The sequence below is a fragment of the Syngnathus floridae genome, chromosome 4, assembly GCF_059516105.1.
Source record: "Syngnathus floridae isolate MCC-2025c chromosome 4, RoL_Sflo_1.0, whole genome shotgun sequence".
NCBI lineage: Eukaryota > Metazoa > Chordata > Actinopteri > Syngnathiformes > Syngnathidae > Syngnathus > Syngnathus floridae.
Genome location: NC_142416.1, coordinates 11,425,044 through 11,450,726, shown reverse-complemented (window position 1 = coordinate 11,450,726; position 25,683 = coordinate 11,425,044). Strand labels below are relative to the sequence as shown.

Below are 25,683 nucleotides of genomic sequence, written 5' to 3'. Positions count from 1 at the left end.
TTAACAATGAAAATATAAATGCAATCATATAATTTACTGCCAACCTCCCAGTACCTACTTACAACTTACAATGCATATTATTTAGCATCAATAGTTGTCCCTGACAGGCTGTAAGTGGTTAAAAAGCTTCTGCAATGTAAGACTCTGTTAGAGCTGTGGAATCAACATTACATCGTGTGGTGATCGAACAAAGAAACAGCATTTTTCATGCATAATATTAACCTAAAAAGCGCCAGATTGATACATAACTCACTCGGTGGAGTTCTCGTGTTTTTTGTGGACTCAAATACCGCGAGAATTTTGCTTGCATGCAAGGTTGGCATAATGTCATATCTAAGATTTAAAAGAAATATGTATGGTTGAATACTAATTAACTTAAATTTAGATGTCTGCTCCAGGGTGAGTTTGTAGTCTGTCAAACATCTTACATGTTATATTTTAAAGCAGGTTCATTCTCTGACCCAGCACCCAATGGGTTTATTTAACCCCGCCCATAAGATACGCAAGCCAATCAAAATGGGCCGGAGCACGCGATGAACACGCCCCTTGAGTGCCGACCTCCATCCCGAATGCCGACTTCAGACACGGAATATCGAACCGGGCTGCTAGATCCGTGGAAGGTTCAATTAGCAAAACTGTTTTTCATCAAGGCTTACGATTTATCCAGATGCATACTATAATTTACTATTTGTTCGTATTGTGATTGTTCTCCATTGGAATATTCTGTTATTTTTCCCTGAAGCTATTGGGTAGATATGACGCACGTCATTTGACTTGTCATGACTGAATTGCAATAAGTGAATATATTGTACAGTATTTGCATTTTGATGAAAGTAATCTCCCTCCACGATGTAAGTTATTGTTTATCAGTTCCTACCGTTTTCAAATAGCACCGTGTGTATTCCATTAAGGCTCCGATAATGATAAAGGTGTTTATTAAACATGTCCGACGCTTTCCCTGGGTCACCAATGTTACGTTGTACGGTTGCCTGTTCGCCGGAGGAGACTTTGTTCACCAGTGGTTTTCTCAACGGGACAAAATGGATTGGATCCAAACGCGGAATGTCGCTGTGATCGCGTTCAGCTTCCATGGCAACTTCAATTTCTTTTGGATGCGCTTTTTGGAGCGCACATTCCCGGGGTATTCCGCCGGGATGGTGATGAAGAAGCTGGTCCTGGATCAGACCACTGCTGCGCCTTTGGCCAACAGCGCCTTCTACATAGGTCAGTTCAGTTAATAAATGGCTAACGCGCAACCGGACTAGTTATTTACTGCTTTCAACACGATTTCAATCAGCCCTAATTCTGTCCCGAGTTGTAGTCTAAAGGTCAACAATTGTTCTTAGACTGCACGTGTTACTTTCTCCTCGCAAAAGCTATATACAGTTCATCTGGAAACTATTCACATTTCTCCATATTTTGTTAAAGCCTTCTTCTAAAATGTGTTTCTACCCTATACATGCTACAATTGTTGTGATGATGTGTTTCTAGGTAAAAAATAATTATAGACATGAAAGAACAAAAGATAAACTTTGCTGTTCGCTGTGTGAGAACACGACATACAACAAGTTTGGTGTGGAGAGCAAATATGCCTCCACAATTTGCCTTAAATTAAATTGTCAAAGATATTGTGTAAAATAACCTATTCTGAATTCTGTATTGATGTGAGCATGTGTTCCATTATCAGTCTGATTGACCTGTGCCCTTTTCAACAGGTGTCAGTTTCTTAGAGGGTAAGGAGGACGTCATGGAGGACTGGAGGAACAAATTCCTGAACACTTACAAGGTGAGTAAAACAAACGAGAAGGGTTATATTCATCCAGTTTGTGATGAAATCACTGCTGGTTGCAATATAGAAAAGATCTAGATCTGACATACTCAGTGATGTCACACTTGTCTTGAACTTTAAGACTGGGAAGCAGAGTGTGGAACAGAATCATTTTAGTGACTTAACACTGGAAAAAACATGTCTTTACTAATATTAGAACATTGCTTAAACACTCACAATGAAATTATGTTGGCCATAATATAAACATAATCACTTTAATGATGCACAAAGGACATGTATAGGGTAGTTGCAAAATCCAAATCATATTTTTCAATTTGTTGACAAAATCATTTTAAGACTGTTAAGTATGTGTTAATGCTTGAGCAGATCTTCTGACTGATAGTCTCACGTCTATCAAGATTCTGTGTTGCGTTTTAACTAAAAACAAGAATGACTCTCTTTGCCTTTTGGTAAATATTCCTGCTTCATCTTATGTTATTTCTCTTTTCAGACTGGGTTGATGTTCTGGCCCTTCATGCAGGTAAATATTAAATCTCCTATTTAAGGGATAGAATCTCACCTTTGGCCGTTACTGGCAATATATGACTAAGAAAAGTGAATGTTTCAGTGAATGAACAATATTCGTTTACCATTTCATATAAACATTGGTACAGTATTTGACAAGACCAGTGCTTTTCAAACTGGAGGAAGAGCCTTAGGACGAGGGGTGTGCGGGGCTACCCTGAACACTTTTCATTAATAATTTATGCTCCGTGCAGACCAAAGGCATGCTTAGTGTTGCCGGCAGCATGTTTCCATATACTGTATGCTAGTTAATGTGTGCTCAGGCGCAGTTGCATGACCGGCAGCACGTTTGAAGCGTTTGAGGTCATATATAATTCATTCTCTATAAGGGGGTTGCTGCGAAAAGAGTTTGGCAACCACTGGACTAGAGCATCTTTAAGGTGTTCTTAGTAAATAAATTCAACCAGTGAAAAAAGGATATCCTCATTACAATCCCTTCAGGGATAATTCAAGTGTTTGAATTTTTTTTTTTTTTCTAACTAAAACCGTGTTTGTATTTAATAATGCAGCAGTAGAAAAAATGCACAAATGTGTTTGTCTCCCACAGTTTCTAAACTTTACCTTGGTCCCTCCGTACGTGCGGACAACCTTCAGTGGCTGCTGTGCCTTCCTTTGGGCCACTTTCTTGTGTTTCTCACGTCAGAGTGGCGATGGCACCGCTGGTGCTGCCCTGGAATGGATGTTCCCCTCTAAAGAGGACGGAGCAGAGCAGACAAACCAGGTGAAAAGTGAAGAACTTGCTTCTCGAGAGCAAGTGGAAAATCCATCATCCAAACATAAGTGAATCACACAGAACAAAAAGGCGGGAGTCCTAAGATGGAGAGAACAGCTCATGGCAACAACTCTTCTCGACCATAGGGGGAGCCCACAAAACAAGCTGTTGACGTGACCCTTTTTTCTTGTCCTAGCAGCTGACGTTGTTGGGATAGAAACATTAATTTGTTGAGCGACTCCAAATGAAAACTTGGAAAAGTAAAATTGTTGGTGCTAATATCACTTTACAATAGAGCTACTACTGCCTCCATAGTAGCAGTGCTGATCATCCTGATTTAAAAACACAAAGCCATTATATGGGAGTGCTTCATTGTAATTCGCAATGTGAGTACAGTATAGATTAGAGGCAAACACTTTATATCCTGTTATAATTGGAGATATGGTTGTGTTCAAATCAATCATCCACATTTAAATAAACTCTTATTAAATGGGAGTCAGCACTATAGGGTTATAATAGTTTGGAATCTTTCATTGGAAGCAGTCTTTCAAATTTCTTTTTATAATTCCATTTTTAGAACGTTTATTATTATTAATGTGCATCCACCTACTTGAATTTGTAAAAATTATGATTCTTTCTGTGCTAAATGAATGTCATGCACAATTTCCTAATTTAACCTCATTTTCGTGTGCATTAGAAGGAACATGCCTCCACATTGTTTTCATCGCATGCTGTTATTTTGACACTGAGACATCATTTGTACAAACAGCACTGACTACTATACATGTAAACTAACCCTTTTTGAGTCTAAGTTTTAAATCAAACCCTCGACCAAAGACAGTTTTTTGGGCAAGAACTCGGGTGTTTACTATCATATCACAGAAAGTGGGTGTTGCAGTCCTTTGATTACAATTTAATGATGTGATTACTTTTACCTTATTTGTGTCATTGGCATAAAGAACCTGTGATGGCAATGTTAATTGATTGTGTTAAATGTTGATGGTAATTTTATTAAAAAAAAATAATCCTGTGCTATTTCACACATTTCACCTGAGCTGGAATTTACATTTTTGTAGTATTTACAAATAGATTTGTTGTGTGCTAATATAAAAACAATATTGAATTCTTTGTTTTAGTAACTGTCTAGTACTGAGTTGAGTCAAACTACTACATGCTGCATTGATTGTGGTACCACAAAGATCATTTTTGATCAGTAATGTGGTGACATTTGGCACTGCTTAAGTTATTGTGACTGTAATGGAAAAATAATATATATTGATGAATAAATACATACGTATAAAGGTGCTACTGTGTATCATGTCCTTACAGTACCGATGTACCTACCCGATGTATCATGCTACCCACCACACACACACACACGCACACACCCTCGAGGCGGATGTGCTATCCAATACGACTCGTCTTTTGAGTTTTTGGAACCGGAGAGCTATTCTTGGGGATACTGAATAATGCAAATGGATATTGGGTTGATACGTCGGAAACAACACAACAAAATCAAATCATTCATGATTAATTCATATGAAGACATATATCATGTAAATGATTTAACAAGGTAGGAAACAATAATCACTATCAATAAACGATTCATACAAATCTTTATTTGTATGAATTAATTTTTAAATGACCTTCACAATGTCCCATCACTGATTTAGCATCCCCGGAGACAATGCACAGGCTATCTTGTGCTCATTACCACCATGTTGGTGACTACTACTTCAAAAGGTTTTCCACATCAACCAAGCCAAAGTCTTGAATGATGAAAATGAATTTAAATTTAAAAGAAAAGCTGCTCCTAGCAATTATAGTATATGGGTATACAATGTGAAATAGTTGGCTTCATTACAGCCAGTAAAAACCCTCAGTTGATTTGGAGAATGAATAGTACCATCACGCATTGTTCATTGCGGTCATCGGAAAATAAATAAATAAATAAATAAATAAATAAATAAATAAATAAATAAATAAATAAACAAATAAATAAATAAATAAATAAATAAATAAATACATGGTGTTAAACTGTTACGGCGTTTTAGAAGCGATGTGTTTGTGGAGAATGTTATTTTGCTTTGAATTTTCACCTAACTGGAGGAGCTACTCCAAATGAAGCTGATCAAATGTCGATCTCCTCCACACGCTTTCGGTAATAATTAATTTAATATCTGTATACAGCACTATGATAAAGCTGCTGTTGATTTTAAAAGTGGGCAATATATGGAAAAAGTTTATTTGAGTCATCTCGGAGCCTCTGGGTGTCTCCCTGCTTTTCAATTCCTCGTCATCATTGCGCATGCGCCCTGCATCCCCTCCATCCGTACGTCGGGGAACCGAAGAACCCGAATAAAGATGCTCGGGGTCTCATGCTCAGCCGGTTGAAAACTTGGCTCCAGTGGGCATTGGACTAGCGCAAGACGAGCACATTTAAAATCAGGCAGTTATCCGGGCGAAGATGGAAATGAAGAAGTCTTTTTCAGACACGGAGCGGGCACTCAGGAGCTACGGCGCCGTGTCGCAAACGGCGTGGACGACGGACAAAGGTGAGCAGCATTCCAGGGAAAGTAGTGGAGGTCGATGTGCAGCCACGCTGAGCTCAAGTCCGATCTGTCGCTCGAAGGCAACGAAACTGCGTTGTTCTTCAAAGATGCATTTTGCACGCCTGATTTAGAGGCCCATTCATTCGCCGTTACGGTGTTATGCGCAATTTGGGACGTTCAAATTTCTTTGCTATATCGTGGTATAGTTCCTAGAACGTACAGGATTTTATATTTAAAAAACACTGAGTACGTTTAAAGATTGAAGCATAACAGTGTTTAAAAAACAACTAAAAAAAAAAAAACGATTTTCACATCAACTATTTTAACACAGTGGAATTTGGGGTTTTAATTAATATTAACTTAAAATATATTGAATAGTTTAAAAAGCAAAATACACTCATGGTAGCCTACCAGTGGACAAAAATATATTCATGTTTTACATATCATGTATGCTGAACATGCATGACTAAGATTTTTGTTTGTGCTTGCATATAATCAGTGGTCCAGATTAATGAAGTGCAAAACTCGAAAAGGTAAACAATATGGTGCCTCAGGATCACTTTTTAAATCATCTTTTCCATCCAACTAAATATAAACTGCACATATTCAACACACAATACAAAAAAAAATACTTTGAAATGGACAATGTGTATAATGATAGTAACTAACTTGGGACAATAGTTTCCAACCTAGCTCAAAAAGAACATCCTAGTCACAAATGAGTTATTTCCACCGCATACCAATTTGTGTACTAAACTCGAATGACGCAAGTGATGACATACTATTCAATATTCTCAATAGTCCTCATGAGGGAACACGGCGTGAATTTTAGAAAAGAGAAGAGAGAAAAATATAAAAGCTAGTTATCTTCTCTGTGTACAAAAAGGGGGGGGGGGACAGAAGCGCAGCCTTGATCAGGTCTCCTTCAGGGAGAGAGAGAGAGAGCGGTCGAGAGTGAGTACGTGTGTACATTGTGACTGCAGGATGTGTCATCGGCTCGATGTCATTCAGATGCTGACATTCACCTGTTGTGCAGCCCCCCGCATGCTGCCGACCTCATTAAATCATAATCCTCGGGTACATTGGAGAGGCTGTTTGTTTAATGAATGCAGTGGGATGTCTTTATTAAGAGAAAGAGACACCGACTGAGATTCCCGTGCTGCTGTGAACTTTGTTTTATTGTTAATCTCAGAAGTGGTGACACTGGTCCGGTCCTTACTTGGCGTTTTTGTGTGAGGAGAGCAAGCTGTTTGTTGCAGTCATCCATTCAGCTCAGTGTGCAAAAATGTGGAAATAAAAGATAAGATTAAAAGCACTCAAGCTTGATTTGAATCGCACTGCGAGTCCCTGTAGAAACTTTGATCTGCTTTCAATACGCAGCCCTCCTTCTCTGTTTGAGGCTTGTGTTTGCTTGCTTGTGGTGAGTCAGCTTCATGCTCACTGATTGCGGTTTGGCTCTCTGCAGGAGCTCCAGCTGTCTCACCACACTAATGTGGCTCACCAGAAAACATCTCAGATTGCTCATAGTCAACAAATCTCTTTGTTTTCTTTTTGCTCTTCGACTCACGATGGGATTATTTAGGATAGAAACACATATTAGGGGTAGAAACCAATGCTATTTTGATTTCTCTTTGCTCCAATATTTTTGTTGGAGGTCAAACTTTTTTTATTTTTATTTATTTGATATGGCCACACAACATTGGACCAAAACCAAATGCAGTTTTTAGTGTTAGAGCACAAGTGATCATTTTCATCACCTGTCTATAGGGGAATTTCAAAGATCAGAAGATCAGAAGTTCATAACATTATTAAAAAAAAAAAACCATACACAAAAAATATGACAATTTCAGGCATAAGCAGGATTGTTTGTGTGATAAAGCCCTCACTGTCCCAATAGAAGTCAATAGAGGCTCTGCAGTATGTTTTTTGTTTCCCAGGTCACTGTGATGTTTCCATGGCCGAGAGCACCATGTGTCCAGAGGAGATTGAGGTGGAGATGGCTCGGATCCAGCGTCTAAGGGAGGTTCTAGTGCGTCGGGAATCTGAGCTACGCTTCATGTAAGTTGCAAAATGTTTTGGAAGACCAGATTGGGGGTCATGGCAAAGATCATCTAATCACGGAAAGGTCACAAGAATGCCAACAGTTGTCCTCGGCTGCTGGACAAGGCCGTTTACTTGGTGCCACTCATTTTTACACAGATTATCAGAGGTGAGCAGTCAGGGATAGCAAGGCCCGCTTGTTGGCCTAAACCATCAGAAGCACAGACCTACATTTACACCTTGTTTGTTCCACAAAATTCTCTAAATTTCAGCCTTAATCTAATTTTCAGTCATTGTAAAAAAAAAAAAAAATAAATAAATAAAAATAAATAAATGCATCCGCAGTGATCTGGGCAAATAAATATACTTCATGAGAAATAATTTATTGAAATGTTTTTTTCAATTGATTAGGTAAGTATTGATTCTGAGCTACTCCAGATCTACAGTTGTGAGCTGTTATATTGCGGTTTTGTAGTGTTGGTGGTTTTAATGAGTGGGATGTGCTAGTGGTGGCAATAAGTGGATTAAGTGGTCTAAGTCCTCGTTGAAGGCCCTGCATGTACCAAATGCACTGCTTCCCACTATTGATTATACAGTCCTATAATGAATTTACCGCCTCGTCATTAACATTAGCTTCAAGGATTACAGTTAGGCCACTGTCAACCCTTTCATCTACCCGCTTGATTATTTGCTTCATAGTATTATGTTATCTCATAGCAGCTGCAACGTTTCCTTGTTCCACCCACTCTCCATTTTCTTTGCGCATTTTATAATACAGATCAAATGGCCTGAGATACATCACTCAGACATAAATCAATGCACAGAAAATGAGAAATGTCATGTTATATTATATTGTTTTTCTTCAATTCCCCGCCATATTGGGTACACCAAAAAAAAAAAAAAAAAAAATTTAAATAATAGAAAAAAACATGTATGACATGTATGATATGATAGACGATGTATATGAAATATTCTATATTAGCTTGGAAATTGCATAGTAAGTATTGACGAACTTGGAAGGACTTTGGGGAGAGTTCAAGTCGGCAGAAAGGCCTAATTAGACTCTTGCCGTGCGGTTTCACTCCCATTGTGCCATCCTGTGTTGGATTGAAACGTGCAAACCCGTGGACGTGTGTAAGACTGGCGGTCAGAGAACAGACGCTTCTGGAATTCACTGATAGCACAAAGGATTCTACACCAGGCTGGGAGAGAGAAAGAGAGAGAGAGGGAGGCTGCAAATAGAGCAGCATGGGGAAACGCTGAGAGAAGAGGATGGGAGGGCGGGCTGTGCATGAGTCATCAGGCTGATGTATCGCTAGGAGAATTAAATGTGTGGCATCCATCACAGACAGAAGAGAGGAGTGTGGAGGAATGGGCGGGGGTGGCTGACAGGGGCATGCTGAGGCCCTGAGACGTCAGCACCGTGCGGATTGATCAGTGTTGTGTCGACTCGCATGCTGTCACATGCGCTGACACCGTGACATCTTCATGACAAGCTCAATAGGCATAAGCTTACGGGTCATGTCAATCTGACAAGTCTCGCCACTATTTAGACAAGCTAAAGCAACTAAACACTCACTGTGTCTATAAGAAGTAAGTGTACTTGTAAGTAGGTGTTTTAACACATTACTTGGAGTAAATTAATTTAAGAGAGCTATTGCTATCTATTATATTGATGTACTTTCACTAATAGTTTGCCATAACTCGAAAATTATGGAGTCATAATTTTTTCACATGCTGTTTTTATCCCATACAATGACCTGTATTTTAATCCTAATAAATACATAAAAGATTTGGTAAGAAAAATTTCTCTGTACTGGGGAAAACAAAACATCGAATAGAAATGCCAAATTCACCCAAAGTTTTTTTGATTTATTATTTTGGGTGCATTGCATTTAAAATGTCTATATTTGATCTTTAGTGTGATGAAACTTTTTTTTTGTAGGATGGACGACATCCAGCTGTGCAAAGACATCATGAGTTTAAAGCAACAGTTGAGGCAGATTGTTGCAGTACCAGGTACAGGTCTTTTTTTTTGTGTGTGACACAATAAAACCAGATTGGACAAGAATGACAGCTTTTGGCACAAAGTACATGCGTCACAATAATATATAAATAGGACAAACACACCACAGATGTGAGTGATGTGAGCATCTTTCAACACCAAAGCGCAACTTGAGCTGCTTCGTGTTGATTGCGCCGCTGCCGGTGAATGCAATGCAAATTAGACATCAGCTCCTTCACACTCATGGTGCCAACAACCACACCTATATGATTTTAACAAGATCTAATAAAAGAGCTGTGGCAAAAGTTTTCTTTTGCAATGAAAATTTCCAGACTGGAATGAATACAGCTTGCACAGGTGCTTATTATCATAAGTTATAGACCTGAATACCAAGAGCTGTTAATATTCTAGTTGACTTGTTTAGCTTCAAGAGGGAATAATTTATTTGAAATTTTGTCTCCTGATCTGTATACATAACACTACTACAGTTACATAACCAAATAGCTCTTCAATCGCCACATCCTGAGTTGCTGTGGCAGCCTCTGCGTGGAGCAAATCTTCTTTGGTTTTTATTTGAGCCACAATGAGCCGGCAAGAAAAGAAATTAGGTCGGTGTCACTTTCAACAACACACAGACATGCAGAGACACACTCACACTTTTGTGTCAGTGAAAGGAATTTATTTCTTTACCTGGGTTTTAAGTCAATTATTTTACTTTTGCATAAGCCACATACTAGTAACTCAAGCACACTTAATGCATTGAGATCATTAACCCAGCCTTCCTTTGACACTCAGCCACTTAATGATTGCAAGGTATAACTGAGTATAGCTTACTATTCCACAGTATGAAAATCTGATGTTTGTGCTCATTTCTCTAGGCAAGATAGCGAGTAGTAGCAGACACACTTGCACAGTGGCTGTAGAGCAAGGCTACATGGACTGATTACGAATTAGCAGAAGCATTCTTGCAGGCTCTAAGGTGATCTAGAGGTTAATTCTGAATGCTGAATTTTGATTGTCATAGTCGAAGCAATATTTGTTTTATGATTGTTTTTGTTGTGGCCACAATTTGCAGTGATGTTCGTCTTCTTTTCCTTTAGAGAAAGATAAAAGCAAGAAAGACAAACAAGAGGAAGAGGAACTGATCCTAAAGATCCATAAACTTGTGCAGAAGAGGGATTTTTTGGTGGATGACGCAGAGGTGGAGAGATTAAGGTAGATTTATGGGGGGAAATGTAAGCATGCATTTAAAATTCAATTCATGTTAACATGACTTTGACTCAGGGAGCAGGAGGAGGACAAGGAAATGGCAGAGTTCCTCAGGCTGAAACTGATGCCACTGGAAAACAAGCTCCAAGTCAAACAAAGTGAGTGGACATATTTGAACAATCAGAGGAAAAAAAAACCATACTCTTAAACCTTTCTCTTCCATTGCATATTCAAAACATCAAGGCCCTCCAAAGCTCAAAAGACAAGTTGTGGAGCCACCGCCCAACAAACCCTTCATCACTCAATCAGGTGTGGCCATCATTAAGGATTGTTGCGGCGCCACCCAGTGTTCCATCATGTAAATGGCAGAAGCCTCCAACACTCCGCAAATGTCAGGGAGGCTAGGATTCGTGTTGCGTAGCTCATCAGGTACAGTATACCATACAGTCACCCCCTGCATATTCACGGATCAATATACACAAAACCACCTATAAAACACTTGCTTGTGGAATCAATCCTCAGCTATTTGCTTTAAAAAAAAAAAAAAAAACTTCGCAATTTTGTGCTCTTTCGTGGATGAGGTCGCAATAAATGCCACAAAAGCGAATTACCTTGAACACTTTGACACACTGTACTTGCAGTAAATGACTGTTACATTGGCAACAGAACACTTAGATTTAAATTGAAAAGGAAATATTCTTGAACACTATTGACTCCCACTTGTAGCAGTTTACCTAAACTAGAAGTCATGTTTATGTATCCTTCAATACAATTCAGATTGTTTGTGTGTAAATAAAATAAATTATAAATATAATTAATTTTTTTTACACACAATCTGAATTATATATATATATATATATATATATATATATATATGAAGTGGGGTTACTTTTTGCTTTGTGCACGCCAAACAGGCCACACTGTCATCATCACAGAATTATTGATTGTGATAAGATTATATTTTCAGCTATCCTGATCATTGTTGTAAAGCAACAGGATCCTAAGGTGTGTTTTAAGAATGAACATTACATATATAATGCAATCTTTTTGTAAATACCCACATTTCCATGTATGCTTGAGTGCATTATAAACATTTGCAAAGGCATTTGTCCCCTTTCTCTTCCTTATGATGATCATCTGTAGTGCTGGTGAATTTATTAAGTTCCTAATGTTCACAATGTAACAGATATGCAGAAAATAAGCTGAAATGACCTGTACATATATGTTTAAATAAATGTCATCTTTCAGAAACACCTCAGTATATTGGATCTTACTGTCAACAATTAACCAACCGAAAAACTTAAGCCGAACGGTAATGCTTAGTGAACTTTATTAACAGAACTGTATTGGTCCCTTAAATGATGTTAGACAGCAACAATTTGTGGTGAGGCTTTAGAACTGTGATAGATGACGGGGGTGGGGGAGTAAAAAATTACAAGTTTTAAATAGCTGCTTTGAATTAAAACTACATCTTTTTTTCCACAGAACAATTGGTGTACAAATGAAAAGCTTAACAAGCAATACAAATTGTTAGCGCGAGCAGGATAAGAATTAATTCATTTCTTCAAACATAGTCAAACCTCAAATAATTGCCCATTTATTTATTTATTTCCTGAACCAAAACTATGCCGATACGCATATTTCAAGGGGTCTCCTGCACAAAGGTCAAGCTAAATGTGCTAACTGTGTCCATTGTGAGATAGATGTCACTGCATAGAGAAAGCTCGATGTTAAATTGGGACTGCCAAGGCCAGAGAAACTTAAGGCAGCATCAACAGTGGTTAAAATAATTTAGATGCGTGATCAAGAGTTGGAGGAAACTCAAAATCTAGTCACGTCATGACACCAGCTGAACAAGTCAACGTGTAATGTTTGGCCACTGACGTAATGGGCTCTTACCCATTTCTCGGAACCAAATTGCCACATCTGTGACCCATGGCAAACTTACTGTAAACTCACAGCGACCAGTAGCAAGACAAGCAGCCAGGAGAACAGAAAACACATGACGGCAAAAAGGGAGGAAAGCAACATCCGGATAGAAAAACACGGTGCCCGGGGAGGTACTATGGCCATTCCTTTGTCACCATGGCGAATACAATCCATTGTAAAAGCCAGGCAAAATCCAGAGAGCCACAGAGGGCTCTCTATGTGGATGACACATGCATGCACATGGAGGCTTTACACAGCCCCCATGCGAGTCCACTAACAAGACCACCGCCTCCCACAAACGCCCATGCCCCAGAAACTCTCACCCATGCACCTTGTCATTAAAAATCAAAAAGTGCTTCACCTGAACTCAGACAGGAGACCACCACAGACACTACTGGCAACAAGGCTGAGTAGCGGTCAGATGGTAGCCCTGCCTCCAGGAAGCCAAAAACAAGGTGAGGGGAGAAAACTTTTCAGAAAAAAAATGTTTGTTTTTGTTCTGTGCTCCGCTCCTGTCTGCTGCTGCTAGGCTTATTATACACCATGTGTCAAGTCATGTATGCACACTGTGCATATGTCACACTTCCAACAGTGGAGTGCCACACACAAACCGCTAAAAAAAACACGACACAGACTACTGGCTTAAAGCTTGTCAAACATGCGCACCCCGACCTTCGGTTTTCGGGCGCAAATCCATTGAATAAAGTCGCACCAACCTAAACAGGAACAACGGCGATTAAACTTGATGATCTTTAAGAGGCCACCTGCCATGACACCCACAAATGTGGACATGGATGTCTTTGAAGCAAGAAGAACAAAAAATACGACTTGAGCATCTCTGGAACCACTTACAAAGTTCTAAAAAGAATAGCAACTGAAATTCTGTCTTCAGCTAATTATGATTTAAATAATTAATAAATATTTATTTTATATATATAGTTGAACAACCCATCGAAAAATAGTCATTGATCAAGCTTATGAGCTAAGAATGAATTTGTTTTAACATCCTAAAACACAAATCTGCTATTCATCTTGAGCATCTCTCCAAATGCAGTGGCATCTAACTCATCGGGATTCACGTGTGCACTTTCCTGGGGAGAAAATGTAACTTCCTTCAAGATGGAATGATATTCTAGTAACCATAAGTGGGTTGCAAATTGCAGAAAGTCTGCAAAAGGTAAAAAGATCAAAGCTTTACGAGTACCACTGAAAGAAAGCTTGATTGTGAAAGAGCAGATTCTAAAGACTGTGATAGAGCAACGCAGATTAGAATGCAAAGACAGGAACCGGCAAAGCCAAATGGCCTTTCAAGAGTGAGTGATTAGTATAGCTACTCCACTCTTCACCTATTTACTTACTCAACTAGTTTGGCTCGCTGCTCGTGTGCGTGTTGGTTCAGAAACCTTATTTGAAAGAAAAGTTGGCAGCGAGTTTGATTCGACTGCGAGGGCCTCTTCTGCTTGGACTGTCCACAGACAAAGGGGACCCGGTGTCCATGGGTGCAGCAGGCTCGTCGTCTTTGCCAGCAGCACCCGTCCTTAATTCATCGCTCTCTGAAAACATAAGCGCAGAATCAGAAGGCACCTGATGAAAGGTGCTCAAGGGGTGTGACATGCTCATCACAATCTATTTTTGTTCTCATCATAGATTACTGATCTAATAGCAACTTTTCACATTCACGCTGACCTGACGTGTGGGCCGACGGCGGGGTTTTCTCCTCAAAACGAATCAGATCGCACTGCTGCATTAGGACAGGGTCAGGGTGGAGCTGCGGTGACGGCAGGCAAGATGGCACCGGGCCGCACAGAAGGTCGACTGGGGACGTCAGACACAGCAGCTCAGACTCTGGTGCCGTGGTGGCGCCTGTGAAGCAAGAAAGATGTGGGTTCCACTCATCTTATTGATGGTAAACAAAAGGGAATAAGATTTGTCAAATGGCTTTTGAAGATTGGAATACAATAATTCAGAAACAACAGGGTATTCCCTACACACTACAGTTTCTCTTAAGGTCTTTTCTGGCCACGCATTTTCAAATGTTAATTATGCTTTTCTAATGCTTTAAGTGATCAATATGGTATCGAGCCAGTATGGCTGGAACACTTGCGGCCAAGGTGCTGATTTGAATGTCTCTTTTTGGAAGGGCGGGGGGGGGGGTTTTGGAAGGGTTGGGCAAGGGAACACACCAATAAGCACAAATAGATGACAAAAGAAGGCACAACAGAAAGATTTTGTTGTTGTTCATCGGAGATATAAAAATCAATCTTTTACTTGGGCTGAGTGCTTCCGAATGGGTGGTGCTTGTTGGGCTGTCTCTGGGGCTCTCCATGTTACCTCCCGAATGAGGGCTGCTGGGGACTGAAGTGCTCACCCTCTCTGCATGACACCAACACAAAAGCCTGTTATCGTTTACGTCGTGCAAAGATTGCATTACCGCAATGAATGGATGCACTGAAGCTTTTGCCTTTCATATCGTTCTTCAAAACGATAATCCTCTTGTGCCCGTGCCCTTTAATCCAGACAACCTAATGACGGGTAGAAAATAAAGACGAGAAAAAAATGGAACAATTGATGATACATCAAGCAGATTTGGCAGTGTAAAAATAGGACCGCTATTCAATGGGCACCTGTGGAATAGCACTGAGAAGCTCGTCGGTGCTGGTGTATCCATAGGCGCGAGACTCCAGGCCACAGCCAGTAAACTTTTTATAAGCTCCTTGGAACTCGGAGAGGAAGATCTGGTTGTAATGGTAGGTGTGGAGCAGCGCACGTACGTTACGGGCAAACTGGTAAAGCCTCGTCAGCCTCACCCACTCTTCACCAGCGCTGCTTGTGGCGCTTCCATCTTGAATGCTACTGTCAGGTTCTTCCCAGTAAAGCTGTGAAAGAGGACAATTAAAACACTGGTTCGGAGGAACTGTTGTGACAGCACGGAGTAGATCGCTTCTCTTACTTCCACAAGGTAGGGCAGACTCTTGAGTAGCTCACTGAGGGAGAGGAACCCATATTCACAAGGGTTGAGTGGGACTTTGTGGACCATCTGGTATTGCAGGCTCAGCTCATCCACCCCGAGACCCTTGTCGATGGCTTTCTCTTGAGACATAAGCAGTGCCAGAAGTTGCGATGTCAGTAAACGCAGAGACTTTCTGTTGATGAGCTGAACTTCCCGTCCTCCTGCGCCATCGACCACCTTGAAAAGAAACAAAAGTTGCTGCTTAAGTGCCTGTGAAGGAATAGTGTTCATTGAGTAGACTGTTGTTTCTCAACCTTTACCGAGCAAAGGTCATATTTTACATCAACTTGGTAAAATCTCAGCGTAAATCCTGCAGTTGTCCATGAAAGCAGACAGAAATAAAACATTTGACTTTGGAAAACACTTAGCAATATTTTTATATTAATATATTTGATATGTTAGTGACCAAACTAATAAGTGAATCATAATTGATTTTTGCACGAGCATTTTCTGCACTGTCAAATCGAAATAATAGCTTGGTTTTGAATTCCAAGATGAAAATTTAAACATGGATTAATCAATAAAATAATCGACATGGTTATAGTTGATGCAGAGACATCATTTGTGGTAAGTAGTAAATGTTTTTTGGACTAATTGAGCAAAATTAGACACCTTTGCACACTTGTTGGGATTCATAGGACAAGACCACCAGTTTGGAAATCATTTTAACTTTACAGGAGAGCCTTGGAAATAAACGACCCTTTACCTTAACAACATGGCAGAGTTTACTCAGTAATGCAGGCAGGGAGCTGGTGTCATAGTCCTGCAGTCGTAGACCATAACCAAAGGTCTTGCTGTATTCTGTGAGCAGCTGGTTTACAGGAATGCTCGCGTTTTTCTGAGCTCGAAGCAGCTTGACCAGTTGAGCTGCCAGAGCTTTGACACGCTCCACCTCTGTTAAGGTAAGCACCTTCTCCTCGCCACACTCCAATACCTGGAAAGAGCACGGGGCGGAGATTAAATCAGAATGGTTGATTTGAAGCGCACACAATCACATGGCTCAGTGCCAATTGGTTGTCTACTTACCATTAGTACTTCAGGGATGGCTTCAAAGAGCTCCATGAGTTTGGTGAAGCCGTAGTAGCTGAGCTTACACTGACGTCCAAAGTGGTGGTGGTAGGTGGGGATGAATTTGCTGAAGGGCATTCGACAGTGAGGTTGGTGACGGAGGAGATCGACGACCTCCTTCCCAAACTGCTTAGTGCGCTCCATTTCATCCCCAGTACGCTCTGTGGTTAAACAGGCAGCTTAGTTTAGTACTAATATACTGTACTCAAGTCTTTCATTCAAGACAGGCTATTATCTGCATAGTATCACTGATTGATTGTCAATGGGGGGGGGGGGGGGGGGGTTTAGAGAAATGTACCCCCCCCAAAGTGCCAGGGCAGATAATTGACTATTTTTTTTTCAACATTCCCACAAATGGAACCAAAAAAAATGATCTCAGCGTTTTCTGAAGATATATATTTTTAAGGAGGGTTTTGCCGAGGTATCTTTGGCACCCCCAAATTAAAAAAAAAAAAAAAAAAAAAAAACTATACATCATAGCTCCGCCAGTTCCTATGTATTTTTTTTTTTCTATTGGCTAACTGGAGGAGAAGGCAGTGTGGTTTTTTGTTTCTTTGAGGCTTATCATGCATGGAACAAAGAATCACTGCAAATGCATTACTTTAACAATTTTTCAATCTGCAGTATTACTTAAAGTTTCGGGTAATGTTTTGCACCCACTGATCTACCTGCATGTTCACGTGCGAGTAAGGAACTAATGCGTGTTTTGAATGATTGGAGGTTGTGAAGGTTGGAGTACCTCTCTTCGGAATGGAGATGATTGTGTCAGTGTCGTTATGTGTGGTGGTAATGGTGGTATCGGGAATCTCAGACAGCAGGTCGATGAGGTTACATGTGCCATAGTCTGCTACATTCCAGTCTCTGGAAAAGCACCTGATGAACATGGCACTGAATCACTCCACAGTCCCAAAGCCAACTTAGAATTATGACCACTTGGGATGATATGTTGACAAACCAGTGATATGCTTGCATGAAGTCCTTGACAGCAACTTGCTTGCTGGCTTGAAATTTGAGAAGTTTTAGTAAGTCTTGAGTGAAACGCTTCACTTGGGCTCGATGGGTAAGGGTCAGCAGTCGTTTTGTACCCATGCCCAAGATCTGAAAAGCAAAAACTAGATCAGTTGTTCAAGAAAGGCCCAAGTCAGACCTTAAGTTATAGATGAAAACAACAAAAGTGAATATTGACATCAATCACCATACGAGTAAACTTGTCAAAAACGTGGTTAAGGCTCTCATGTACACTACCTGCAGGACATGTGGAACTGCTTCAAGCAGCTCAAACAATTTTGAGTAGCCATAATCAGAGACGCGGCACTGTTTTGCAAAATGATGATGGTAAGACGGTATAAATTTGCTGAATGGCATGATGCAAGACGGTTGACTCTTGAGGAGGTCAATAACCTCTCTGCTGAACTGAATGAGCTGAGGGTTGCCAACTGGACTCTTGCATCGAAGGAGCCACGGCTCTGGAGGCAAACCAGGGTAATAATTACAAGCGAGTACAAATACCGTGACTCCAAAATAGTTATGAGGCTAAGTTCCAAAGTAGTTTGAGTTCATCAATGTTCTCACCAGAGTTTGATGCTGGTGGTTTGTTGTGAACCCACTTGATGACTTTGTAACCGTTCTGAGCTGTGACTATGGTTATACTTGGGACACATGCAATGAGGTGCTCTAAAGGAACACCACATTCCAGAGTCTCATTGCCCAACTCCAGCCGACTGAACTTTGCTTCATAGCAGTCTGTAAAGCTAAAAGATAAAACACAATTATGTATTGAATTTATGGCACTATGGAAATGTGTTTCAAGAGCAACTAATTGAAAAAATATTCAAATTGAATTGCAATAGATCAGCATATGTTGTCACCTGAGGAGGGGAAGCGTTCCTTCGTGTGACTGAAGCAGTGCGTGAACCTCAGGGGCCAACGTGCTTAGAGACATGACCACAAATGGAATTGTGTACGAGTCTGGGTCAAAGTCAGCCTCACTATGAAATACAAAGGAGGAGCACCATAATTAACCAGATATAGCTCAAGCTAAGGCTTGTCAAAACTAGGTTATTTTAGTTAAAAATACAGTATGCAAATGGAGGGAGAGAAACAGAAAACACTTTTAATTGCTCATCATTGATAGTATATTGATCTTTTGCCACAGATACTACTTCAAATAGATACAGGACACCCAAATCTTTCATTGACGTACTTAAACCAAGCATACGGTATGTGTGTGGAATATAGGCCAGATTCTTGCCTGAAGTTTTGCTGTTTGTAGTGTTGTCTGCAGATTGGCTCATGATAGTCCAGCTCCTCAAACACAACAGGGCTTGACGTGGAGGAGCTCTCCTGTGACTGAGAAGATCCCAGCGGACTCTGACGGAGTTGGCTGCTGGGAAGAAGGCACACCAGCCTCGTGCTCCCCTGCTCCCGAACAGCCACTACATCCGGCAGCCTGTACAGATCGCTCATCAAAAGCTTACGGCGGTATCTGTAAGCGGGGGTGGAAAAGCAGTAAATGTCACTGATGTTATTTGGCATGGCTGGTTGTGTTTACATGCCGGGATATTGAGCCGCTTACTTCTTCTCATAGATCTCAGTGAACTTAAAGAGAGGAAGGCAATTGGCAGGTGCCTCCTGAAGAATGCTGCTTAACTCGGAGCTTTAAGACAATGAAAAGGTCAAATTAACCTCCACATAGATCCTGGGCAATAAATCCCATTGCCTGAACATTTGTACCTGAGCATGGCCATGGATTTGTTGTGGCCACCTGTGATCAGAGACACCTGGATGCGCTTGCCTCCAATTTTGTAACGGTGAAGGCCACTGACAGCGCTGATAGCCTGCTGTAAGGACTGCATCTGGATCGTAGCCTTCAACTGATAGTCTGTATGGGGACTAAGCTCCACTCCTTTAACCTAAAAAAAGCCAAACAACCACAACAAAAACAAACGAGTCTGAAATCCTGAGCTTTGGGACTCATCAACTTAAGAAAGCAGTGAAACCATATCTTTATCGTAGCCATACTGCCAATGACAAAAAACATACCCGCCCATATCGATGGAAGGTGTCACGTAGAGTCTGCTGTAGTTCCTTGCGGGACATTCTGTAGTCGAGGTTAGCCACCTGGATTTCAGCTCCATCTGAAAATGGCTCAGGTGGACCGTCTGGACAAGGGCTTCGAGGAGTAGCAAGCGTGGGGGAAGAGCGGCTAGAAAGGCAAGGCGATGCAGTCCTTTTGGAGTGGGCAAAACAAACAGATCTAAGTATAATGTGGGTCAAATTTTAAATATTTCAACTTCTCCTTATAATCTGAGCGTGCATATCAAATATGATCACCTGGAAGACCAAGAACCCTGGGACAAGACAAGTGGGCTGAAGCTTCTGTGCAGGCTCAGCTTGCTGAAAGCAGAGGGTGTGCTAATCTGAAACTCCATTGGGCGTCTTTCCCCTTCAACCGGAGACTCGGTCCCACTGCGAGGAGTGGAGCCATCCCTTCTACAGGGACAAGACCAAAACATTGGTAAATGTCCTTCAGTCAATCCATGAGCTACTTCTCAGGCTACAGTGGTAATTTCAATAGGTTTACAGACATCAAATAAAATGTGATCTTTCACTTCAAAACCATCTCTCCCTTTTCAATGTTTGTACCTTTTCCTGTGCAAAGCTTCACCAGTGAAGCCAGGTTTGGAAAGCTGCTCCAGTGATCCTATCTCACCATTACTATGGGGAGAGGAGGAGGCTGGCCGCCCTTTATCTAGATGATGGAAACCCGGCTTAGGTTTGCTGTCTGCACTATCCAACTCCTGCATCAAAGAATGGTGTTTGGTGTTAATGAACATATACATGCACTGCTGGTGTCACATTTCAAATGAAAAAAAAACAACTATGAATTGTATGAAACAGTCACCACCAAGGAACAGGTTTTGTCACTGGGGAGAACCGCAGGCATGAGGTTCAGCAGCCAGAAAGCTAAATACAGTACATGAAGCAGACTTGGAACAAAACAAACAAAAAAGGATTCATACACACAGTTCATGCTTTGTTGAAGCTGTTGATTATTTGATTAGTTGAGATCAACTCACACATTAGTAGAACGATTCAGAATTTTGAAAAACATGCAGGACACAAGACGACACAGCTTTGACCACTAATACATGCCAGATACGAGATGATTGTTAAGCAAGCACCTAGGAGCCATTAGTCAAGCCAGCAATCAAGAGGACACTGGAGGGAGCGGGCAGGAGGACTGCACAGCACAGCACAGCAGCAAATACAGTGGAAGCGGGCAATGGCGTCTAATGGAGAGCAGGCACTGACGAGTCTGCTGACCTGATGGGGCTTTGCAGGCGTGCCACCCGGAGGCCCAGAGCACCCCCTCTTAGGGCTGTAGGGCCTTTCAGGCAGGGAGCCGGGTGTGTAGCATGGACGAGTAGCTCGCCGTGCCCTCCTGGGCGACCGTGGCTTCTCCAGGGGCAGAAAAGAGGAGGATGGGGCTACAGGAGTGGGAAACATTGTGTCCTGGCTTTGATAAGGCGGGGGCAGTGTCAGAGGCAAGGGAAGGTTATGGGACTGAGACTGAAGCTCACGGCCTGCATCGTCCCGGGGCCGCGGAGAGACGGAGAGGCTGATTCGATGGCCAAACACGTCCTCATTTTCCATTCTCTTGCGGGCACGTGATGCCGCCTCAGGGGTGCCAAAACGGAGGACGGCTTTACCCTGGGACACACCCACCACTTTGCCACCACAGTTGTCTGAGAGGCGGCGGAGCCTCAGCTTCACAGCGTTCCACAGGTTCTTGTCACAGTTGACGGGAAGGTTGTGCACATAGAGCAGGTTGTAACTGGGCTGAAGGAGGGGAGCAAAAGACAGCGGGCCTGTCTAGATTTGTATGCTTTACACTGTTGTCGCTGTTGTCATTTTTCGTCTACAAAAATGGATGACCGCTGAGAGGCTCAAAGTGGGAAAGAATATAAATGGATAAAGAGGCTCAGCTTCATAAATGATGTCCTCTTTTTCATCAGTCTGCTTTCAATGAAGCCATCACTTACCTTTTCCAATACAGAATAGTTGAAAAGTGCACATTTTTTGTAAGGCTTACCTGCGTTTTGAGAGGCATGCATGGAGGCAGGTCAGCTGTGATCTCTTGAAATGACACGTGACTGTGGGCGTGCTGCAGCAGGGCTTGGGATGTGTGGTTACCATGGACCAGGATTACATGGAAACCATGGCGATGGCGCAGGTCGCTCAGCTCACTGGCAAAGTTTACATCAGCTGTTGAAATGAAGGAATGACAGCTGTAACAATGAGGCCGTATGAATGATTACAGAGAATCAGAGCAGCACGCACATGAGACGAGGACAACGGTTGCGGGTGCGGTGTGGGTCTCAGCGAAGCGCCGTAAGCTCTGGCGGAGTTTGTCATCAGCAGCATTCTTGGCTGTGGCATTGATGTGTGCCACAGTAACCTAGTGAAATAATAAAAAGTGTGTTCATATAGTGTCCTTCAAATGAAGCAGTGTTTACCCATGAGCATTTTTTAAAGGTTACCTGGCAGTTGTTGAGCTCTTGAATCACTGCTTTACTCTCTTTACTGATGTCACACACACAAATAAACTCTGCCTCACGGTGGCCCTGGAAGAAACGGCTGCGTATACGCTGGACCACCACCCCGGCAGATCTTCCACTAGGCACGCTGCAGTTCTCTATGTCCCAAAACACTCCGACTGGGGCAATGTTCTCTGTACCGCCACTTTCTGGTGAACCTGACCAATGGACAACAAAGGCTTCTAAAAACAAGATCCATTTTACTGGAATACAATGCATTGCCCTTTAGCCAAAGTTGCAGAGAGATTTACAGTGTAACCTGTAGCTATACCGGAGTACCTTTGCCAATCAGACAGCGGGCTGCATATGGCCGCTGGGTTGTATTTTGGGCACCGGTGTTTTAACCGTTATTGCAAAACGCCAAATCCAAACAATGTAAACTGACTGGAACTCACATAATTTACTGAGTAGAACAAGTGGGTGCAGTGGAAACCGCCAAGCTAACTATCCATCACAATAATCGTCTTAACACTGTTGACAGCGATTCCATTTTACAGTGGCTGAAAGCTGTGCTTGTTAGTTTGTGTCACTGCGTTTTCCATGCATGGGGAAGCAAGTGTGGTCGAAACAATTTGCTGCGCGTTTGTCTTGAATCATAAATTGCTTACTGTTCTTTTGTATTCTTATAAAGGACAATCAGCTTTCGGTTATGATGCATGAATTCAAAAGTGCACTAACCAAACTTTGGGCCGGTTTTGCCCTGACTGAGCGCCACACTATCAGATGAGGTGCCACAGCCATTGCAAATGGGGATCGTGACTGGAGTTGTTTGAGGAACGGGAATAGTGGGCCAGACCTTTTCTGACTTGGACACAAACCCATTCATAGGCTGCAAACAAATTTAAAGCACACACATCAGAAAATACAATGAAAGACTCACCAATACAAACACACATCTAAGTTACCTCAAGTGACATTTAAGTAATAACCAGTGTAAAACTTCACCAACCTTCAACAGGCAATCCTGGTAGTAGTGCACCCCCTTCACACAAACTGTTTGCTCAACATTTAGGTGCATGGGATTAGAGCAGAGATGTGCTGACGTGGATGCAGTGTTGATAGCGGTAGAAGGAGGGTGATCACAGAGTGCAGCACTTGTCTGGGTTCTTCTGACCATAGGACTGCAGTCCATACCACAGATATGACAACCAGAAGAAGCCAGGCAAGCACTGTGCAAGGAAGCCGAAAGAGTAGAAATGGGTGGGAGTGAAGAAGCCAAACGAGGATGAGGAGGGAAAGCGACTGGGTTGCTTGGGAGAGCTTCAGCTGGGTTAACACATCCCGGGCAGCAAGGGGTGGGGGGCTGTGCTGCGACGGGCTGGGAGGTGGTTACTGAAGAGAGCCTCAGAGGTTTGTAGCCACAACTGAGCAGCGGATCATAAGCGTCATCTTTAGGGCAACAGCTCTGCCCGTGTTTGTACTGAAGAAAAGTTGAGGCTACAGAGCAAGGCCCAACCCTGCTCGTGTTACTGTTGCTGTGGATGGGCGTTGCCAGTGACTCAGGAGTTGCATAGAGTGGGACAACACCAGCTACGCTTCTACCAGCAACACCTCCACCATCTGATAATCTATAGCCCTCGGTGATGCAGTAATCACAGTGGGCGCTTACGCTTACTTTGGGGCCAGGCCCCTCTTGTTGCTGCTGCTGAGGTGGCGGTGGAGGCTGTTGTCGATGGTGATCTTGCGTAAGCTGGGGAGGAAGTAAACAAGAAGACGAAGGGAGCAGGGGTAAAGGGAAGCGCTGGGATGGTTGGGAGGATGAAGCAAGGTGCAGAGGGGGAGGAGGCACATCCTTCAATTCCAGCACTGTATTTCTGCTGTCCATGTCATTGACCTAGCGTGAAAGAGAACAGCACAATCAGAAATAATTGTTACTGTCGTATCCAAATCAAATTGTCACAATCTGTTAGAACTCCATTTTATTGTCATTGCTGTATTTGAATCAAATGTTATTCCGTGTAAATTTTCTGATTCTTTGTTTCTTCTTTTTTTTGGTTATGGTGGTACTTGGGTAATACTGTGGATATGTAGACTGTGTGTCTGGCAGTGTAAACCTTTGGTTGAAATCAGGATGGGACTAGATAAGCAAAATTGCTTCAACCCGCCTCCCCTTTCGACAAGTCACATAAAACAAAATGTGAAATGAAGTTGAAATAAGTGTTGATTATGTACTACTAATCAAACATAGTATATTTTGCTGAGATTTAAAATTTTCTTTAAACTTTTGTCCTCCTGAACTGCATTGCATGCTGTATACCTTTTTATTCATTTGAGGAGAGACGGGTGTGTCATTGAAGCAGTCTGTGAGTTTCCAGAGAAGAGTCGAGGCTTCTGTTTCAGGATGCCCAATCCATGGAGAGGTCTTCGGGCTGCATACGGATCTCTCCTTTCCCAGTCTTTCCATCGTACAACCTTGAGCGGTCTCTCATCATACTTGGACCTCTCTTCTCTCTCATTCTTTCCTATTACAAGAAACGAAAGTGGAGAGCGAGTGAGGTCCTTGACTTCCTTGAAGAGCAAGTGTTGCTATTAATGAACCACTGCGTTGATTGAACAATTGCGATGAAATCTTTACCCTATAGGATTATCCCCGGTGTCGTGCATGTCGCACTTTTAATAGATCACGTGGACGGGAGCGGGCGCCAGTCGAGTTTATCAAGTAACACGCTGTTTTGGCAAGCCAGTTAGCGCGTAAGTTAGCAAAGGAAAATGCACTTGTCCCTGGATCTTGACTAAACTTTTGACTGATAGCTAACTTAAGCGACAAAGCCTAGCAAAACGTCGCATTAACAGTTTTAACGTTTACCTGGCGAAACTACGGTTTCGTTCAGCTAACAATCAGGTTAGCACTAGCTTGGAGCGCTTCCCGTCTCATGATGTTGCCCTAACAATGACGCGATCGAAAAGAGCATTCGGCAATAGCAATGTCCATGTTAATACCTGACAAGGTTTCGTTTGTCACATCTTTCTCAAGAAGCCTGCTCCAGTCCTGCAAACTCCCTCCCAAGTCGAACCCCCGCACCTTTTTTGTAACCTACCTTTGCCAGAAAGCACTCGCAACTGTCGCAAATTTGCCCGTCGGCCAACATCCTCTTATTATTGCAAAATTTTATACAGACGTTGACATAATGATGGAAGTAAGTATTTATATTTATATATATAAAATAGGATATATATATCTATATATATATATATAATAAGATAA

At 41.9% G+C, this 25,683-nt stretch overlaps 3 protein-coding genes across 7 annotated transcripts; 2 read left to right on the top strand and 1 right to left on the bottom strand.

Annotated features, from left to right (window-relative positions):
• The first annotated feature begins 539 nt into the window (after positions 1-539).
• Positions 540-4,370, top strand: LOC148399086 (mpv17-like protein). The gene is made up of 4 exons (XM_088374781.1): positions 540-1,224; positions 1,716-1,786; positions 2,280-2,309; positions 2,901-4,370. Exons 1-4 carry the CDS (start codon positions 921-923, stop codon positions 3,135-3,137), a joined length of 642 nt encoding a protein of 213 aa, XP_088230907.1. The 5' UTR covers positions 540-920; the 3' UTR covers positions 3,138-4,370.
• A 1,011-nt stretch (positions 4,371-5,381) lies between these two features.
• bmerb1 (bMERB domain containing 1) lies at positions 5,382-12,124 on the top strand. The gene is made up of 6 exons (XM_088374785.1): positions 5,382-5,620; positions 7,555-7,675; positions 9,603-9,676; positions 10,763-10,877; positions 10,947-11,029; positions 11,115-12,124. The coding sequence occupies exons 1-6, from the start codon at positions 5,533-5,535 to the stop codon at positions 11,231-11,233; spliced, it is 600 nt and encodes a 199-aa protein (XP_088230911.1). The 5' UTR covers positions 5,382-5,532; the 3' UTR covers positions 11,234-12,124.
• Positions 12,125-12,184: 60 nt separating this feature from the next.
• Positions 12,185-25,537, bottom strand: marf1 (meiosis regulator and mRNA stability factor 1). 5 transcript variants are annotated; one of them, XM_088374768.1, is made up of 27 exons: positions 25,419-25,537; positions 24,736-24,940; positions 23,428-24,312; positions 23,157-23,307; positions 22,422-22,636; positions 22,222-22,339; positions 21,974-22,146; positions 21,205-21,720; positions 20,524-20,678; positions 20,212-20,370; positions 19,921-20,107; positions 19,612-19,790; positions 19,454-19,534; positions 19,130-19,363; positions 18,747-18,866; positions 18,451-18,629; positions 18,124-18,344; positions 17,834-17,976; positions 17,618-17,751; positions 16,837-17,039; positions 16,517-16,744; positions 15,751-15,987; positions 15,425-15,676; positions 15,262-15,322; positions 15,069-15,173; positions 14,487-14,663; positions 12,185-14,353 (listed from the first exon to the last, which is right to left on the bottom strand). In XM_088374768.1, exons 2-27 carry the CDS (start codon positions 24,880-24,882, stop codon positions 14,205-14,207), a joined length of 5,409 nt encoding a protein of 1,802 aa, XP_088230894.1. In that variant the 5' UTR covers positions 24,883-24,940; positions 25,419-25,537; the 3' UTR covers positions 12,185-14,204. The 5 variants fall into 5 exon arrangements, with proteins under 5 accessions (XP_088230894.1, XP_088230895.1, XP_088230897.1 ...); XM_088374769.1 differs by having other exon boundaries at positions 14,487-14,615; XM_088374771.1 differs by having other exon boundaries at positions 24,088-24,312.
• Positions 25,538-25,683: the final 146 nt, after the last annotated feature.

Coding starts and splice junctions, on each gene's coding strand:
- LOC148399086 (XM_088374781.1), top strand. CDS start 921: ATGATAAAGGTGTTTATTAAACATGTCCGACGCTTTCCCTGGGTCACC. Junction 1,787..2,279: donor AATTCCTGAACACTTACAAG/GTGAGTAAAACA, acceptor TTCTCTTTTCAG/ACTGGGTTGATGTTCTGGCC. Junction 2,310..2,900: donor TGTTCTGGCCCTTCATGCAG/GTAAATATTAAA, acceptor TGTCTCCCACAG/TTTCTAAACTTTACCTTGGT.
- bmerb1 (XM_088374785.1), top strand. CDS start 5,533: ATGGAAATGAAGAAGTCTTTTTCAGACACGGAGCGGGCACTCAGGAGC. Junction 10,878..10,946: donor GCAGAGGTGGAGAGATTAAG/GTAGATTTATGG, acceptor ACTTTGACTCAG/GGAGCAGGAGGAGGACAAGG. Junction 11,030..11,114: donor CAAGCTCCAAGTCAAACAAA/GTGAGTGGACAT, acceptor CAAAACATCAAG/GCCCTCCAAAGCTCAAAAGA.
- marf1 (XM_088374768.1), bottom strand. CDS start 24,882: ATGGAAAGACTGGGAAAGGAGAGATCCGTATGCAGCCCGAAGACCTCT. Junction 22,340..22,421: donor AAGAGCTCAACAACTGCCAG/GTAACCTTTAAA, acceptor TTATTTCACTAG/GTTACTGTGGCACACATCAA. Junction 18,867..19,129: donor TACAAACAGCAAAACTTCAG/GCAAGAATCTGG, acceptor TGTATTTCATAG/TGAGGCTGACTTTGACCCAG.